The 17,001-nt window shown below is 41.7% G+C and overlaps 1 protein-coding gene across 4 annotated transcripts in view; it reads left to right on the plus strand.

Moving 5' to 3' along the window:
- Positions 1-143: 143 nt before the first annotated feature.
- Positions 144-17,001, plus strand: part of LIN52 (lin-52 DREAM MuvB core complex component) — a 46,978-nt gene continuing 30,120 nt past the window's right edge. Inside the window, exons 1-6 of one of the 4 annotated variants that reach the window (XM_071809427.1) lie at positions 184-293; positions 391-465; positions 572-609; positions 1,024-1,090; positions 2,082-2,165; positions 10,603-11,652. In XM_071809427.1, the coding sequence (XP_071665528.1) occupies positions 275-293; positions 391-465; positions 572-609; positions 1,024-1,090; positions 2,082-2,165; positions 10,603-10,634 (315 nt within the window). In that variant the 5' untranslated portion in view covers positions 184-274 and the 3' untranslated portion in view covers positions 10,635-11,652. The other 3 variants (XM_071809426.1, XM_071809429.1, XM_065838519.2) reach the window with 3 other exon arrangements.

The following is a 17,001-nucleotide window of genomic DNA, read 5'->3' on the forward strand; positions in this document are numbered from 1 at the left end:
GCTCACCGGCCTCGCCCGCTCCGCGCCCCCTCCGGCGGGGCCCTCGCGGCCTGTAGCCAATCGCCGTCAGCAAGCCCTTCCGATCCCGCCTTCCGCCCCTACCGCCCCCCGTGCCGGGCTGTGGATTGGCCGCGAGCCCCGATTGGCCGAGCACCGCCCAGCGGCGACGCCTCCTGGCGATCGGGGTGAGAGCGACACGTGGGGTTCGGGGGTGGTTGGTTTTTCCTCTGTCTGGCTCGGCCGCGGTCACGACTCGTCACGTGAGGTGGGCAAGATGGCGGCTCCCGCGGACGGTAAGGCGCGGGGGATGGCGGCGCTGTCCCGCTCCCCGTCCCGCCGGCCGGGCCCGGGCGGTGCCTCACACCCCTTCCCATTCTCTTCCTCTTGCAGGCGCCGACCTGGAGGCATCGCTGTTGAGCTTCGAGAAGCTGGACCGCGCCTCCCCGGACCTGTGGCCCGAGCAGCGTAAGTCCGGCGGGCCCATGGCCCTGTCCGCTGGGGCCGGGGACCGGGCCGGGGGGCTGCGGGCAGAGGCGCTGACCCGCCGCTGCCCTTCGTTTTGTTTTCCCAGTGCCCGGCGTCGCTGAGTTCGCCGCCTCCTTCAAAAGCGTGAGTGAGCACTGGTGTGGCTTTGCGGCTCTGGTCTGTCAGCGTAACTCGGTTGTAGCTTCAGGATGGGGTAGCATCATCCTTTCACCTTTATTATTTCTTTATATATCTATTTTTATACTTTATTCAATTTACTATAAATGAGTATAACATCTAGGAAAACATAACAGATTTAAAACTTTAGGAAATCTCACTTTTCGTACTGACTTTGGCTTCCAGGTGGTAGTGTGCTGATTTTAACTCTGGGCCAGAGAGAGCTAGAAAACAAGGTTAAACGTAAAAATATCTCGGCAGAGCACCAGGAAAACTCTTATTTTTTGCTGTCAATGTAACTAGTTTTCAATATGAGGTCAGATTGCGATGTATAATTCTAAAAATGCACTTATTTGAGCTTGAACTTTTCTCTCAAAACAGCCTATTACAAGTTCTCCTCCCAAATGGATGGCTGAATTGGAAAATGATGATATCGACATGTTAAAGGGTGCGTATGGACATTGTGGGCAGGAAGTAACATTGCCAGAGCACATGGGAATTCAGTATTTTCTTAAGAGGCTTAAACGACTTGTTCTTTAAATGTTCTGGAGGTGGCCCTGTGGCTTCAGGTCTCTAGCACTCACGTTTCCAGAATATCTAGCTCAGGAGTCTCTTGTTAATGATATATATTTTTCATTAATCCAGTTATCTGTAAGGGAATATCCAGATGTCAGTGGTAGGCTGATTTTTCAGAGCAAGCATAGGAGAACTAGTTGAAACAGTGTAATGTTACATATATTTCACTTACCTCGCTTATCAGTCTCTCACTGCATAAGTATAGTGGGTGTCTTCTGTATTTTGAGTAGTGTCATGAATTTTTTGGTGGGCCTCAGCCAACCGAACTTGGTGAGCAGCTTAGACTTGTTGATTGACGTGTTCAGAGATGCTGTATGCATGTGTCTTCACTTACAAATCCAAGATCTCTAACCAAGCAGTAAGGCTGTATGAGCAAGCTACAGAAGGGCTAGCTAGTGTGTAGATTTGTTGCATGTTATAACTATTAGTTTGCAGTAAACATCCTTGAGTGGGCTGTCTCTCATGTGAATTTCAGATAAGCTGTTCCAAAGTGAAAGTGGAAGAAATAAACTTTGACTTGCTGCAAGAAATGTGCTTAAACCCACATTAGTATACAGTAAGTCCATTCTCTTGCATACTCTTTTGTAGCTTGCTCACATAGCAATGTGAATTTATAAGAACTTCCAAAGTATGGGGCAAGTTGCTCATTTCAGTGGTGGCAGATTACAGTATAAACCAGATCTGTGGCTTTTTCAGTAGAGAAAGCTGGTCTTTTCTTAGTGTATTAAAATCAGTTTGAATTTTGAACTCTGTTCACTGGAAATAAATCTTCTCAGAAGTGACTTGAAAGTGCTCTGTGAAGTAGTAAACCAGTAAACTGTCGCTAGAGTGCTACAGACAGTGTTCACACTTTTCTCTCTTAGAACTGGGGAGCCTCACTACAGCCAACCTGATGGAAAAAGTCCGTGGCCTGCAGAACCTGGCTTACCAACTGGGACTGGATGAATGTAAGTGCTGTATGCAGACCTGGCAGACCACACTGCAGATCTTTCCGCTGAAGTGTGTGCTCATGGTACATTTGTAGCTGGAAAAATGTTGGCAAGTTTGGCAAGTGTCTGATAGTAATAGTGACAGACAAAAGAGGATGTGAGAGTGAGGTAACATCTCTAACTTACAGCCTACCTGTATGGGAGAAACAGCAGAAATAACAAGAGGTCACATGACAGCCTGATGTTGTCTAGTGGCACAGAGACTTCTGTTCCTGACTTAACGTTGCCTTAGATAAATCAGGTCACTTTGCTTAATTTCCCACTCAGATACTAAATCTATTTCTCAGAATACTTGTGGCAGTACTTCAGTCAAACTTCATGCGCTGCCTCCACAGTGAAACTTTCACTTGTGCATTGGGTTGTCCTGTCCTTAGTGTTTGTATTATTTTCTGCTTCTGGAACTGTTTTATTTTGGTGTTGTTTGTTTTTTTTTTTTTTTTTTCTACACTGGATTGTGTCAGGAGGTGATGTTATTGAGTACTAAAGCTGACCTTCATCCTGCTTACAAACAGCAAATTTTTATCAGTTTTTTGAAGAAGGACCTGATTACATCTTCACATTCAGGACTCTGTTGTTAACGGATTGATCCAGCTTTGAGGATTTCAAGAATATTGTGTTTCTTTTAAATGCTACCTGTATGTATGGACACATTGAATTTTTTTCTGCTTAAGTTCGCTCTAGCGTAGACCTTAGTTGCAGTTACTCTTGTGCTACACAAAGCACTAAAAGTTTTAAACCTTAGGGGTCTTTTACCTTCCTTTCAGTCAATAACAAGAAGCAGTAATAAACCTTTGTAGTCTTCCTGACTGTAAACCTAGGATATCCTAATGACGCCTTATTAACGAATCATTTAGCCTATTTTAACACACTCCCTGCAAGCTTATTTTACTTTCAGTGCTGACATCTGTTAAGACTGTGGAAAGCATTTAGTGGTGTAGAAGTATAACAATCTAAAACTGAGTCAAATACAAAGATTGGCTGATGATTTGCTTTCTCAGTTAAGTTGTATGCTTAAATGTCAGACAGCTTTGTCCTGCTAATGGAGCTTAAGCAGAGCCTGAGTTACATTGATGCTACCAAGGTGGTTGCTTCCTTAGCAATATTTGTTGCATGCATTTCCATTTATTTTTTCTGAAAATGAATAAATACAGAAAGAAGACAAAGTGAGCAAACGAATGAAATATGAGGTTATAACCTTTAGTCTGTAGTAACTGAAATATTGAATTTTCAAGCTGTATGAAAGCTCTCCATGTTTGTAACTTCTTCTCACTAAAGTCTATTTTCCTTTAGGCTATATTACACTCTTGCTTTGTGTGTCATATATTTACCTTAGAAAACTTTCACAGAAAATTACATATGGAGTTTGAACACAGCTTCTCAGGATTGTTTTTCCTAATACTGTCTTTAAGTTATTTTCTCTTACAAACTAAAGTGAGAGAACAGGAAGAAAAATCCAAAAGATCTCTTAATTAAAGTTAAGGGTCTTGTGGTTTTGGTCCAGAGGTATTTGATATGATTATATCTTTATGTATTGAAATTTAATGGTCCCATTTTGACTTGACTATCGATTGAAACTGGCTGTCGAAACTGGGCTTGAAACCACCTCTGACAAGTCTCCTCTAGATGGCAGCGTGAGGCTTCACAGAGAAGTCTTGCTGCTTTTGTATAAAACTCTACTGTTTTCAGTCATGATTTGAACTTCTTCTTTCCAAGATTGTTTTTTGTGACATTTGCTGTTGTGAATGTGCGCTGTGGTTTTTGTTTTCTTGGAGGTTTTTTTGCATTATTTTCAAAGATTTTATCTGTATTGAGTGTGAGAAACAATTCTGTTGCATTGTTGTCAGATTTTCCTTCTAATTCTCCTCTTCTACATTTCATCTCAAATCCTTTATATTTTTTAAAGACTTGTGTTTTCATCCAAGTTATTGGTAAAATGCTGTGCAGGACCAGAGTGATTCCTGCAGCATTCCATGGCAAATGTATCCATTGGGTTACTTTGTAGTTATGTTGCGAGGGCTGTTACTGAACCAGTTCACAGCACACTTGATGTTGATTTTGCATTAGAATTCATTAGGCAAAGTGACATGTGGGACAAGGTGCCTTTTGAAAAATGTATTCATCAAGGTGCTATTGCTGCACTAAAATTGAAATCTGAGAAACTGATTTGAGATTAAGTTTGATAAATTCATAATTACTGAATTACATGCCTTGTTTCTTAAATTCATATGAACTGTCTTACTATTTTGTCTATATAAGCGGGCTTTCCTGACAAATTTAAAACAAATGTATTGAATGCTTTGTCCATCTTCAGTGCTTTCATCTAGGAACAGCTGAATACTACTTTCTGGATTCCACATTCTTATTATATATCATTCCTGCTGTCCCTAACTTTTTGGCCATGGATTTCTCAGTTCCTCTTTTCGTTGCTTGCTTCTCACAGGTTTCTGTTCTTTACAACTTTCTCCCCTCTCTTTTCCATAGGTTTACCTGTACTTTCTGTACGCTTGGCTATTTTGTTGAATGCCCTGTGTCTTCTGTGAATCAAATGACGTTGTTAACATATAACTTAAGTTTTCTTTCCAACTTGTTTGGCACCTGGTTTGATTTACAGTTGTCCTCCACTTTTAAAAGTAGCCAGTTTTACAGTCACTGCTATTTCACTTGTCTGTGCTTTAAGCTACATATTCTTATGTGATTTAAATGATTATATCTTAATTAGTGCAGAGTTCTGTGGAAGTTTTTCTTTATCAGGTGAAACTGAATAGGCTTGTCCTCCTTGGATTGTAACAGTGAGTTCAAGAAACAGTTGACTAGAAACTTGAGAGCTGACTTTTACTGTTAGAGGTCTGAGATAGACTGACTGTCATTCAGGCTGGAGTAAGGCTGCTGGAGCTTCCTCTGATATTTTGTGTGGGCACCCGAGGAGTCGGGGTTCTTACCCTCTGTTGTGATTTCTGTGCAGTGTAGCATGGACCTGTTTAGGCTGCAGTAGCTTGATCTGCTGACACATCAATCTCTGAGTGTGTGGGACGATAATGTCAAAGGAGACCTTTGACAAATGAAATGGTTACTGCTATTTTTGATAAAGCCAGTTTCCCTCTTCCTTGTCTGGAGTTCAGTTACTTCTTTCTGAATAAGGTAACTGGTGATCTGTTCAGTCATGTTTCCAATTTTTCTAGCTTCAGTAGTACCTAATACAGTTAGTTCCTACTCAGTTGCTTATTTTTTGTGTTGTTTTACCTTTGTAGTTTAAAAAGACTTCTGTTTGGCATTTCTTTTAATCAAATGGGTAAGTGAGCACCTTGCTTTTTAAAAATATATTTCTGACTGCTGGCTGCACGATCTCCTGTACTTCCATTTCTGGTTTACTAAGATGCAGACCATTAAACTGTCAATAAAAGATGGGTTTTCTTCCATAAATCAGAATTTCTTATTTGCACCATTTAATTTGCTGATGACTTGCACTGAAGATCTTTCTTGTGGATCAGAAAGGATCTCCAAGGTGACCATGGGGAATGCTCTCCTTCTAGCATGCTAATAGGTGGATTCTTGCTCACTCACGTCTGTTCCTTGCAGAATATTCTTCCCTTAGCACAGAATTCACCTAAAGGATACCCTTCCTTGAATGAAGCAGGATGTTTGCAGCATGAACCAATGATTTAATTATTGTTTTTCAATTCTGCTCTTAAAGGATGGGCTATACTTATGGCTCTGGTTTGTGTTTTTATTCTTTGCTACAAGGTGGTTCAGGAGTTTTCCAGTAGCTTCCAGGCTCAGGAATTGGTATCACTAATGAAATCTTTGAAAAATAAATTGTTTTTCAGCACCTCTTCTGAGGTTTCAGCTTGTGTTTCCTTGCCTCCTTTTTAAGCTATGTAAAATTCTACCTTGCCCTCTTGCTTGTTACTGCTCTTCTCTTTTTGCTTCAGTTCTCTCATTAGAGCTGCTGTTTTACTTCTGTTAAGAGTTTTTATTGGTTGGAATACATTGAAAATGTTTTTACTATTAAAAATCCTGCTTTATGTGGATTTTGCTTTCCCCGTTAATGTGAGTATTGTAAGGGTGGGAGGAAGAACAGGGCTCAGGGAACACACCTGCTTTTAACAGTTCATGTAGTTACGGTGACTTTGTGAGACATGGTATCACTGTTGAATGTGAGCTGCAGCTGGTCAGTGACTCTTTTCTCTCCTGTTGGCAGAAATCTGTGTGTGTGGGGAAAGGTATAGGCATATTGTCTTGTTGCGGGTTTTGCAGCCCCTTTCCTTGGAGCAGGGTAGTGAGCACTGCAGAATGAGGAGACCACAGCTGATGTGGCAAGCAAGAGGGAGGTTGTTCTTATCTGGGAACCTTGTCACAGGTCCCAACTCAGTGCTTGTGCCCACAAAGCAAGTTTCAAAGCCGTTTGTGTAAATAACTGCAAATTTAGATATGCAGTTCTGTTTTTTTCACTGTATGACTCATTACAGCTTCCAGAGCAACTGTGTCAAAGTTGACCTTAGAAGATTTTGAAAGTCTTGGCTTCATGAGGTAGCAGCTCTGGGAAGTGTATACATTGCTAGTACACAGACTTAACTTGGTGTTTTTTATTATCCTTGGTTGCAGTTATTGTTAAAGATCTGCCCTGTCATCCTTTTGAATATACATGTACAGTGGGGTGTATCTAAGAACTACATACATGAAGAAAAATATGTTTTTCTTAAAAAAAAAAAGCGGGTTCCTTCCCCCTAAGCTCCACCAAACTTTGTGACAAACCTATGTGTAAATATAACAGGTAGGGTGGGGAAGCGGGAAAAGCAACATGTCACTGAAGATAGGTGGTTGTCCAGGGACGTTCTGAAGTCCCTGCTATTACTTCCCTGTGAATCTCTGATGTTTTTCAGATGACACCTGCTATACTGGTTCGGAAGTCCTAAAATGTATATATATACATACCTGATATCACAGACATGTTTATAAAATCTCTCTGATGCCAGAGAGATTATCTGGCTCCTATGCTATCACAATATAGCTTTGGTGGTATAGCTTTTTCAGGAAGTCTTGCACTGGCAATTCTTTTAAAGGCCTGATATGTTTGTGGAGGTAGTGGTGTTTTTGTGCAGTATCTGCCTTAAATATTAGAAAATGTGGGATAACTGACCCCACAGGTGTGAATACCATTTATGGTTTTCCCATCAGTGCTTTTTGCTAGTGTGCTCTTTTACGCTAGATTAATTCTTTATTTGGAATTGAAGATGGTTTGTGCTTTTCCTCCTGTAAAATTAGGAATGTAAGAATGACTCCGTTATCTGATATCAAATCCTCACACTCTTTCAAGAGCAATAAGACATTTACTGAACATGCTCAACCAAGTCTCCCTATATATAGTCCCTCATGGTTTTGTGTGCCCTGACTTTCACCGGATTTTAGCAACTTTGCTCCTGTTTTCTTTGTAACGCTGATTTATTTTCTGTATGTGTTCAAGCAAATAAAATACCAAGGGTGCAGTGGAATCGCTATTTAATGCTACCAATCAAGGGCTCGAGAATCAGACCTGGATGACCTGGGAGATGTCAGGTGAACAGCAGAAAGTTGACCATCTTGTAGCACCACAGACTGAAAAAGGAGAAGTCAGGGTTTAGTCAGTCAGTGATAGTTTTCCTTGATATTAAGCATGAGTAGATGACTTGGAGTTTTTAGGCTGGAGACAACTGGTGCAGTACGTGACAAAAACTGATTAATGCAGAGAAGGTGTGAATAGGGAATGAATCTCCACTGTTTCTTGTAGGATGGGAGCCAGAGAGATTAAAATAGTGTGTCAGGACAGACACGAGGAGATACTTGTGCTGTGTGGTAAAGTCAGAACTCATCGCTGCTGAAGGTTGGGGATGCAGAGTTTATCTCACTCAGTAAATGAGACAAATTATTGGAAGATAAATCCATTGAGACTGTCTGACCACAGAGAAGTCACGAGTGGCTTGGAAATCTTGAAGACGCAGGAAGCTGGGAGAGATTAGTGGGCAGGTACAGCTGTGTGCCTCCCTGCTCTTAGACTCTTCCAGAGGCGTTTGTCAGAATCGGGCTGGTGGGCTGGAAGTACATTTTGTTTGGCAGTGGGTTTTTTCTTTATTTTAGTAATAGGCTAGACTGCATGGTAGTTAAGTAGCTGCTACCGGAAATCACTGAGGTGTCCCCATACTGGAGAGACCCTTCCAGAGACAGCAAGAGATGAATGGGCACATGAGTGAGGAGCAGCTTCCTTGCTCCCAAGTTAAGCTGTCTTTGGTTGTGAATTGTGGTCCTCTGGAGCCTCAGCAGCCTCTGAAATTTCTGTAAAATCATAAAGGAGGCCTTTTGAACTCCAAGCTACTTACGGATTGCTATTCGTCAGATTGGTAGTCTTTGTTTTTTCATTTCTCTTGGATAAATGCTGTCTATTGTGATCTCTTGCCTGCAAGTTCAGCTTTTTTGTAGGTTTGGAGGGGTAGAGCAGTTACTGCTTTTGCCTTCAGGAGGATTTAACTGCAGAATGTTTTGAAACATATATACTTAGTTCTGCTTGTGATCCTTGCAGGCTGGTCTTAACATGGATAATTTCAAAGCTGGAATGGCTCTTGCCTATACGGTTAAATATTAATTCGCTCATTGAGGTGTGGTGGTTTTGTTTGTTTGTTGGTTTTCTTCCTTTTTTGATGCTGATTGTAGGTAGGATATGTTTAAATCAGGGGCTTCACTTTTGGTGGACTGAATTCTTATTATCTATTAAACTAAAAAATCAGGATGTGTCAGTTATTAAACTTGAACTTTGTGTAAGTTGTTGAATTAGAATCAAAGTAAGGAAAGGAGGGAGAACCATGCATCCTCTTACTGAAACATCTCTTTCCTTTTCTGTAATGGATTCTCTTTTCTGGGAGTGTAGTGAAATGTAGTATCAACATGCAGCCTTGAAGCTCCGTGTGAAACACATGGCACTCGTGCTCAAACAGACTTATATCAGGATGTAATTGATCAGATGAAAATGTTTCTTAACCATAACCATGTTTTTTTAGTCCTGAGTCAATCAACACAGAGGCTTTTTAAGCTCAGAAGCCTTACTTTACACTTGTGAACACCCTCCCACTTCCCACAGTACAGTTGCCAAGTGCCTTTTCTGGTCTGTGTGTACACTTGTTTGTAAAAAAAAAATATTTCAGATTCTTACATTTGTAGGAAATGAACATATCAGCAGGTATGTGCAAGTAAAGAGTGTTTTAATATTCAGGGTATCAGTGGGGTGTCTGTCTTACGGCACCTTCTGAAATCTCTTGTTGGTCCATTTTTCAGTAAAAGCTCTGTGTCCACTCTCTGCAGTCTGGGAAGCTGCATGAAAAAGTTAACTGGATTTTTATGGTTTCTTGTTAGCCAAAATGAGATTTTAGAATCTATGTAGAAGAGCAGAATCTTCCCTGAACATGAACTCTCTCCTTATTCCCTTGGGGAAATAGAAAACCTAAAGTGTTGTGGTAGAGCTGGAGAAGAGAACTGACTTTTGGAGAAGGAAGAAGGAGATAAAGTGAAAGAGGATCACGTGGTGTGGATCCAAATCTAGATCCCACAGCAGGAGTTGCAGTGCCAGCTATTAGAAAGATATAGCAATGTTCTTAACATCCTAACTGCTGATAAGAGTAAGGAGGATGCTGACTTTTTGTTTGCTAAAAGCTGGCACTTCCAGAAGTGTAGTGCTTCTAGTGCCAGTGTGTCTGTATTAATCTGAAAGAAGAAGAAAATATGTTTTAGAATCCAAGTCTAGTGCTCATTATGTCCTTAAACTTAAAATACAGTTTATTTATGCTTCATTTGCTCTTGCAAGGTGAGCTGTCCTGCATAGGAGAAAGCAGTTTGAGATGGATGTGGTAAGTTACTTCTGCTCTGCTTACAATTTTCTTTTTAGCAACTGTTTTTTTCTTGCTCGGTTTTTACATTCCCTGCCTACCTGAATTAATCTTCATCATGTTTCAGTTTTGCCTGAAAGCATATTTCTCCCTTATTTTGTTATTTAGTACTGTGTTTGGCAAGGACTTCATGTGAAATAGTATACTTCGTGTGCTTCAAAGCTTGAAGGCAGAGTTTTATAGCTGGACAACAAAATTATGCTCTTTGGACACTGGATTTCTATATTATGCAGTTAGCTTAAAGATTTACTTGGCAGAGTTAGTAGACTTCTCCCAGAAAATGTCTCACATTTTGGATGGTTCATTTGTGGGTTAGGAGATGATCACAGACTTTTTTCAGGAACTACACAATCAGTTGAAATGGTTTGTTTTGTTTTGCCTAGCTAGAAAAAACCTGGAGGCTCTTTTCAGTTTACATTCATAGTCATGCTTGGTCCTTATTTGATTGTTTCGGAGTTGTGAAAAGAACACTTTCGTGTCTGTTACAGTGTTTATGTGGCCCTGTCACCGCAATGTATAAGCTGCTATGATTTCCCTGTGAAACCTTGGCCTTTCTCCTGATTCTCTTCATACCCTCCTCCCACGCTGTAGAACTGCTTCTTCATTTTAGTGCACAGCACTGTGGTAGGAGATACTCGGCATCTGCAGAGGGACGAGGAAATCACCTTTCCTTATACTGCTCACTGGGTGGTTCATTTACAGGCAGGGTTCTTCTGGAGCAGCTCCCGTTGGAAGAGCGAGACATCAGAATGTTGGCTTGAAATTGCTGTTCATATGTGATCTGCGAATTGGCTAATTTTGACATGTAGGTAGTTAAGAAATTATTACAGTCAGAGGAGTCATGACCTCAACTTTTCATCATCTCCATTGGCTTGTGCCCCAGTTTGGAAGTGAAGAAGGTATAGGAAGTTTTAATTGTACCTGTGTGATTTATCCTCAGTCAGCTCTTTAATTTCTTCTGGCTGTCTGAGGTTTCCGACACGCTGTAAATTTCTCCAACTTTTTCATTATCTGCAATTTCTTTATGACTCATGAATCGGAGTGGAGAGAGAGTGTGGATTTACAGCAGAGATAAACATGTCCATAAAGTCTGTATCTGTGTCAGTAATTGTACTGCTGTCAGTGACTGTCCTGTTTTACAGGTCTCTCTTGGGAGAGGAACACGCTTTGCTACCAGTGTCAGAGAAGTGTTTGCTTTGATTTGCATTAACTTGCCAGGAGATTAGGTTCTGATGGTGAGGATGGAAATTGAGCCTGGACCTGGGCTGCTATTGTTTTATTTTAAATAAGTGGGTGTGTGGTTGAGTTGCCTTCTATGTGCAGGGAAAAAAAAGAAGTCCAGACTGTTTTAAAATACAAAATCGGGGATGTACAGTCTACTGATGGTATCAAATGTGATACTACCCATATGCGTAAATTGTGTATTCTTACCATAAAACAAATGCTGTATCTAGGTAACTGTCATATATGGAAAAAATACTACATGGATCCTTAGGGTGTTCTCTGTCGGCTGGTGAAGTAGAATAAATATTTCTCTAAGCTTCAAGAAATTTCTGCGTCTTTGCTTTCTTCCCCTTCCCCCCTTTACTCTGAGAGCAAGGTACTATTATGGATTTCAATGGCAAGTACTCATACAGCATCCTAGTCTTCCAGACATTGATGACTCTGCTTGCTGCAGAAGGAGGTGTATACTGGTGGAGTTTGAGAAAAGGGGAAAAAATACCTAAAACTGTCCTAAATGTGTCAAAAGTTAAAACTTCTGCAAATTCTCTTGGCTTTTATTTTCTGTTTGATGGCTGGTTTTGATACTTGTGTACATGGAACCTCCTTTTGGTAGATTATATAGTTTGGGTTGGAATTTTTTTTGCCCGTGACTTACTAATTTTTTGTCACAGGAAGAAGGCAATTATTTTCTCACAAAATTATTTTTAGATATTCGAAGTGACTGTAAAACCCCAAATTTCCATTATGTCAGGTATGCACTGAGACCCCCAAATGCAGCTGACTGAACTTTTACAGAAAGGAGATTATAATAAATAATGTAAACTCTGTGACTGCATAGACGTAGGAGTGTTGGAAATGTTAAGATGACATCTGCCATTGCTAATTCTGGAGCCTGATGTTGGAAATAAAAAGGGGAGCTTTTGAGTGTCAGACAGTGTCCATCTATTGCAATTCTGATAACTGAGTTTTTGAAGCTGTGGATAAGGATCATGTGCCAAGTGGCCCATTAGTTGGCAGATAATTGTGCTCTTAAAACTTACTGAGTGATACTCAACGCAACAGCAACATTCTAAATAAAAGCTGAATTACTATGAGATGCTTTTTACCTGATCTTTAATGAAATGTATATCTTTTTGCCTTTTCTCTCATCCTCCTTCTCTCTTTATCTACATCCCCATACCTAGTTTGTAGATCTGATTTTGTTAGAACAAAGGTCACCTCTGAAAGGTCCTTCAACCAGGATGTATTATTTACTTTATCTTAAACAGTCAACATGATCTTACCTCATAATTGACCCTACTTTGAGTAGGAGGCCTCCTGAGCCTTTGTAACCCAGATCATCCAGTGATTCGAGGATTCTGTGGTCTAAGATCCTTTCTAGAAGTTAATTCAGAGCCTGTGTTCCCCAGTCTCAGCTGAACACACCTCCAAATGGTTCATCTTATGAACTTTGAGCAGGAGATGCGAGGTGCAACTCCATGGTCTGTTTCCATGAAAGCAGCCTGATTAGGAACAAGAAACCTAAGGATTATTGTATCGCAGTGGTGGCTTTCATGCTTTTTGGGGATGGACTTCCAAATACCTCCATCCACATAGCTGATTATGAGTCTATGCAGCTTGGGCTCAGAAACCTGTTTTTCCTTGTGGAGAGAGAACAGTCCATTCAGTATCATTCTTTAAGCAGAGGAAGAGAATGGTCCTCAGTCTACACAGAGTTTCTTATGTGTTTCAGCTCAAATGAACAGTGAAACCACCACCATCTGTCTTAGACACACAAGGGGTCAATGGGGCTTGACTGAAGAGCTTTTAGCCACAGAAGTAAAGGAATGGGCTGTCACATTAAAGCGTTTCTACCTGCCACATGCTTGGCACAGAAAGAAACATGACTACAAACAAAATGTTCTTACATTATACTGTCAGAAGCCTATTTTTTGCTACTCTCATTCTGACAGGATAACTTGTAGATTACTGTCAGTGGAGGAATTGAGGATGGGGAAAATTTTGATCAAGCATAAGGTTATGCACACTTTTCCATTACGGTTTAAAAACACAAAAATGCCAAACAAATCTTGGGAGATGCTCTGGCAGCGTTAGGGAAGCTTATCTGTCACGCAACCAGAGCAATCACAAGCAAACCACCTGAGACTTTACCACGAGGACTGAAGTCCCTTTGTGGAGGGTGGGTCCAGTGACTTGATGGGTGCCTCGTGTTCGCTCCTTACACACCACACACACACTCATTTCCTAGTAGTTCCCCCCTAGGATTTTCAGAGCAAATTGACTGGCATGCTGGTTCTCTGAGTGGCACTTCTGTATTAATTGGTACAGCAATCCATTTCAGCTTGAGCGGGGTGCGTCTGGAGAGGAACCATGAGCAAAGAGATCCCTGAGCAATTATACCCTTACAATCAAAGTTCCCCACCCCTCGCATGCCAGTTTGGGCCAATTGTAATATTAAGGTCTTGGGTCTCCCCATTCTTCATCGTCATCAGGTGGGTGTTTCTAGTCTCTAGGCCTGCTGTTACTTACCTTATCTCTAAGGATACCGCTTCTGCTGATGATTGTAGCTCCCCTATCTTCTGGCTTGAACTGGCTCTGGGGAACCTGCTTTGCTTAACTTGGTTAAAGTTCAGCATATCTAGGTGAAAGGTGACAGCTTACGGCCTAAAGTGACAGCAAATTTAGTTTCTCATCGTACGCGTGTTCTATGTAAGCAGTTCCTAAACAAGTTCTATATAAGCAGCATACCAACTCACACGATACCTCTGCCCTGTCATGCTTATGCAAGCCTCTTGGTGTTACAAGCACAATAGTTCAATAAGCTAAGGCTTAGACATGGGCCGAGGCAGTCAATATTTCCTAATAGGCAGGGACACTTAAAACTTTACAACTGGTCTGTATTTATTACTTAAAATTCTTTTGCTGTCTATACCTTTATCCAATTAAAACTTTTCTGTGTCAATAGAACATTTCCTTTGTATTGAGAAATACTGGAAAGATGATCCCTGCATCACCTCTGTCTGAAATGTTTTCCTGTAAATTTTGGCTTCTGGAAGAAGTGAAGAGAGAATTTTCTTCCACAGCATGGGTAGCCAGACCTATTTGCAGAGCAGGAGGTGATCCTAGTGACAAATTGCACTAGAGTGTGACTTTGGAGACATTGGTTCAGTTTCTGGCACTACCGCTGTTCTGCTGGGTTGGTTTATTTGCCTTGTCATCTGTCCCTATTTCCCCAACTGTAAGGTTGAGTTCATGTTAACATTCTTTTGCAAGATACTGGAAAAATCACAGATTTAAAAAAAAAAAAAAAAGGCACTTAAAGCCTGTATCAGTAAGTGTCTGCAGTGGGTTAACACTGCCTAGATGCCGGGTGCCCACCAAATCTGCTCTATCACTCCCTTCCTAGGCTGGACAGGGGAGAGAAAATAACAGCAGAAAGCTTGTGGCTCAAGATGAGGACAGGTAAAGATCACTGAGCAATGACCATGATGGGCAAGGCAGTCCTTCAGGAACAGACTGTTCCAGTGTGGCCTCCTTTCTCCATGGGGCCGCAGGTCATACCAGGAGCCTGCTCCCGTGCGGGTTTCCCATGGGGTCACAGCCTTTGGGCATCCACCTGCTTTGGTGTGGGGTCTTCCACAGGCTGCAGGTGGATCTCTGCTCCACAATGGACCTCCATGGGCTGCAGGGAACAGCTGGCCTCGCCATGGGCTGCACCATGGGCTGCAGGGGAATCTCTGCCCTAGCACCTGGAGCACCTTTTGCCCTCCTCCTTCACTGGCCTTGGTGTCTGCAGAGCTGTTCCTCTCACGTAGTGTCACTCCTCTCTGTGCTGCTGTTGTCTTGCTGCATTTTCCCCCCACTTCTTAAATATGTTGTCCCAGAGGTGCTACCACTGTCACTGATGGGCTTGGCCTTGGCCAACAGTGGGTCCCTCTTGAATCCAGCTGGTGTTGGGTCTGTTGGACATGGGGGAAGCTTTTTAGCAGCTTCTCACAGAAGCCACCCCTGTAGCTTCTCCTCTACCAAAACCTTGTGATGCAAACCCAATACAGTATCTTATCCTGCATGTTGTTCTTGTCCCCTGCTTGCTCCTATTATATGCCACAGGAAGACATCATTAAAATATTAAGTATGTTGTCACTAGAAGTAAAATGATAATGTGGTGATGAAACACCAAGTACTCTTCAGCCTGGGGCTCGAGCAAGCCTATTCTCAGTTGTCTACAGACATTATATACACAAATATTTATATTTGCAAGCCACCTGAAGGCTAAAAATCATTACTATGTATCTGTACTAATTTACCTGTTTGGTAGCACATCTGCCCTGCTAGCTCAGAGATGGTGGAGTTACTCAATACATAAGGATCAGTCTCACTGTTTCATTCAGCCAGTGTTGGTGCTTTGAGAAAGGAAATACTATGTATTTGTTAAATAGATTGAACATACATTGGTGGGGTATTGCTATATTCCTTTTCAGCTTTCTCTTATTTTGGATCAGATGATGATTCATACAAGGCTTTGTGAAAAAAAACTCCTAGCGTTCTGTCGCTTTATTGAGTGGTTTTGGTTGTTCAGAGCACAAAGTCTTCTGTAAGATCAATTACGGACCTACTACCTTACCTCTTCTGTCTCCACTACATGCAGGTCTGTATACTGCTGCTAGACTGAGTCTGACAGTATCTGTCTCTTATTGCCTCATTAACTTGTGAGCATTAGAACAAGATAAAAATGCCCTGAAGCCTCTTATCTGATGATTGTTGTAACCTTCTGAGTGCCATTAGTTTTAAGTTTGCAATTAAATGCTTCCCCTGAGTATAAGGATCACTGATTAAACCTGAAGTGTCCCCAGAGGCTTTTACAGCTGTCATGGGGGCGGTGGCTGCACCTCTCCAAAAGGAGAAGAGGGGCTGGAGGTCCCGGTGGGGCGGCCACTCTGCAGACCTCCACGTGGCTGCCCCAGCTGTTCCGCTTTGCCTAATGAATTGTTTTACAAGGAGAGGCTGGATATTGTCATCACAAGCTGCCTTCCCTGGGGACCAAAGCCAGCCTGATAATGACTAATGTTAGTGATAGTAATTGAAGTGTGATGGCTCTCCAGGGACTGGCACACGCGTCGAGCTGTCAGGCACTTGTGGCTGGTACAGTCCCATGAATACCTCAGAAACGCTTTTTAATTGCTTGACTTTCATAACTAGTTCCCATATATCTTCTGCAGAAATAGACATTTTATGGGGGGAGGGAAAAGAAGCTGAGAACTCTGCTATGACCCTCAGTTTACATGCCTGTTTTACTGCCTTGTGTTTCTAATGAGGATGACTGTGTGTTCTTGCTCCCCTCAGGTCTTGGTGTGGGCCTGCTTGGTGTCTCCACCCATGCATGCCCAACTGATTTAATCTAAACATACCTTTTGCTTTATGTTTAAGCCCTGCGGTGCTGATCCTTGATGCACAGAGATTGTACTGGATTATAAAAGAACACAATAACTTTATTTCAGAATATCAAAGAATCACTGGTATTAATAGTCTGGAAGTAATGACAGCTATTTGCATTTTGCTAGGCATTGAAATCTTGTAAAAAAAACTACCGTATCCATATGTCCCAACAGGACTGGAGCTTATGGGGGTTCAGGATAAAGAGCTGAGCAAAACAGTGTTTTGTG

The sequence above is a fragment of the Patagioenas fasciata genome, chromosome 5, assembly GCF_037038585.1.
Source record: "Patagioenas fasciata isolate bPatFas1 chromosome 5, bPatFas1.hap1, whole genome shotgun sequence".
Lineage (NCBI taxonomy): Eukaryota > Metazoa > Chordata > Aves > Columbiformes > Columbidae > Patagioenas > Patagioenas fasciata.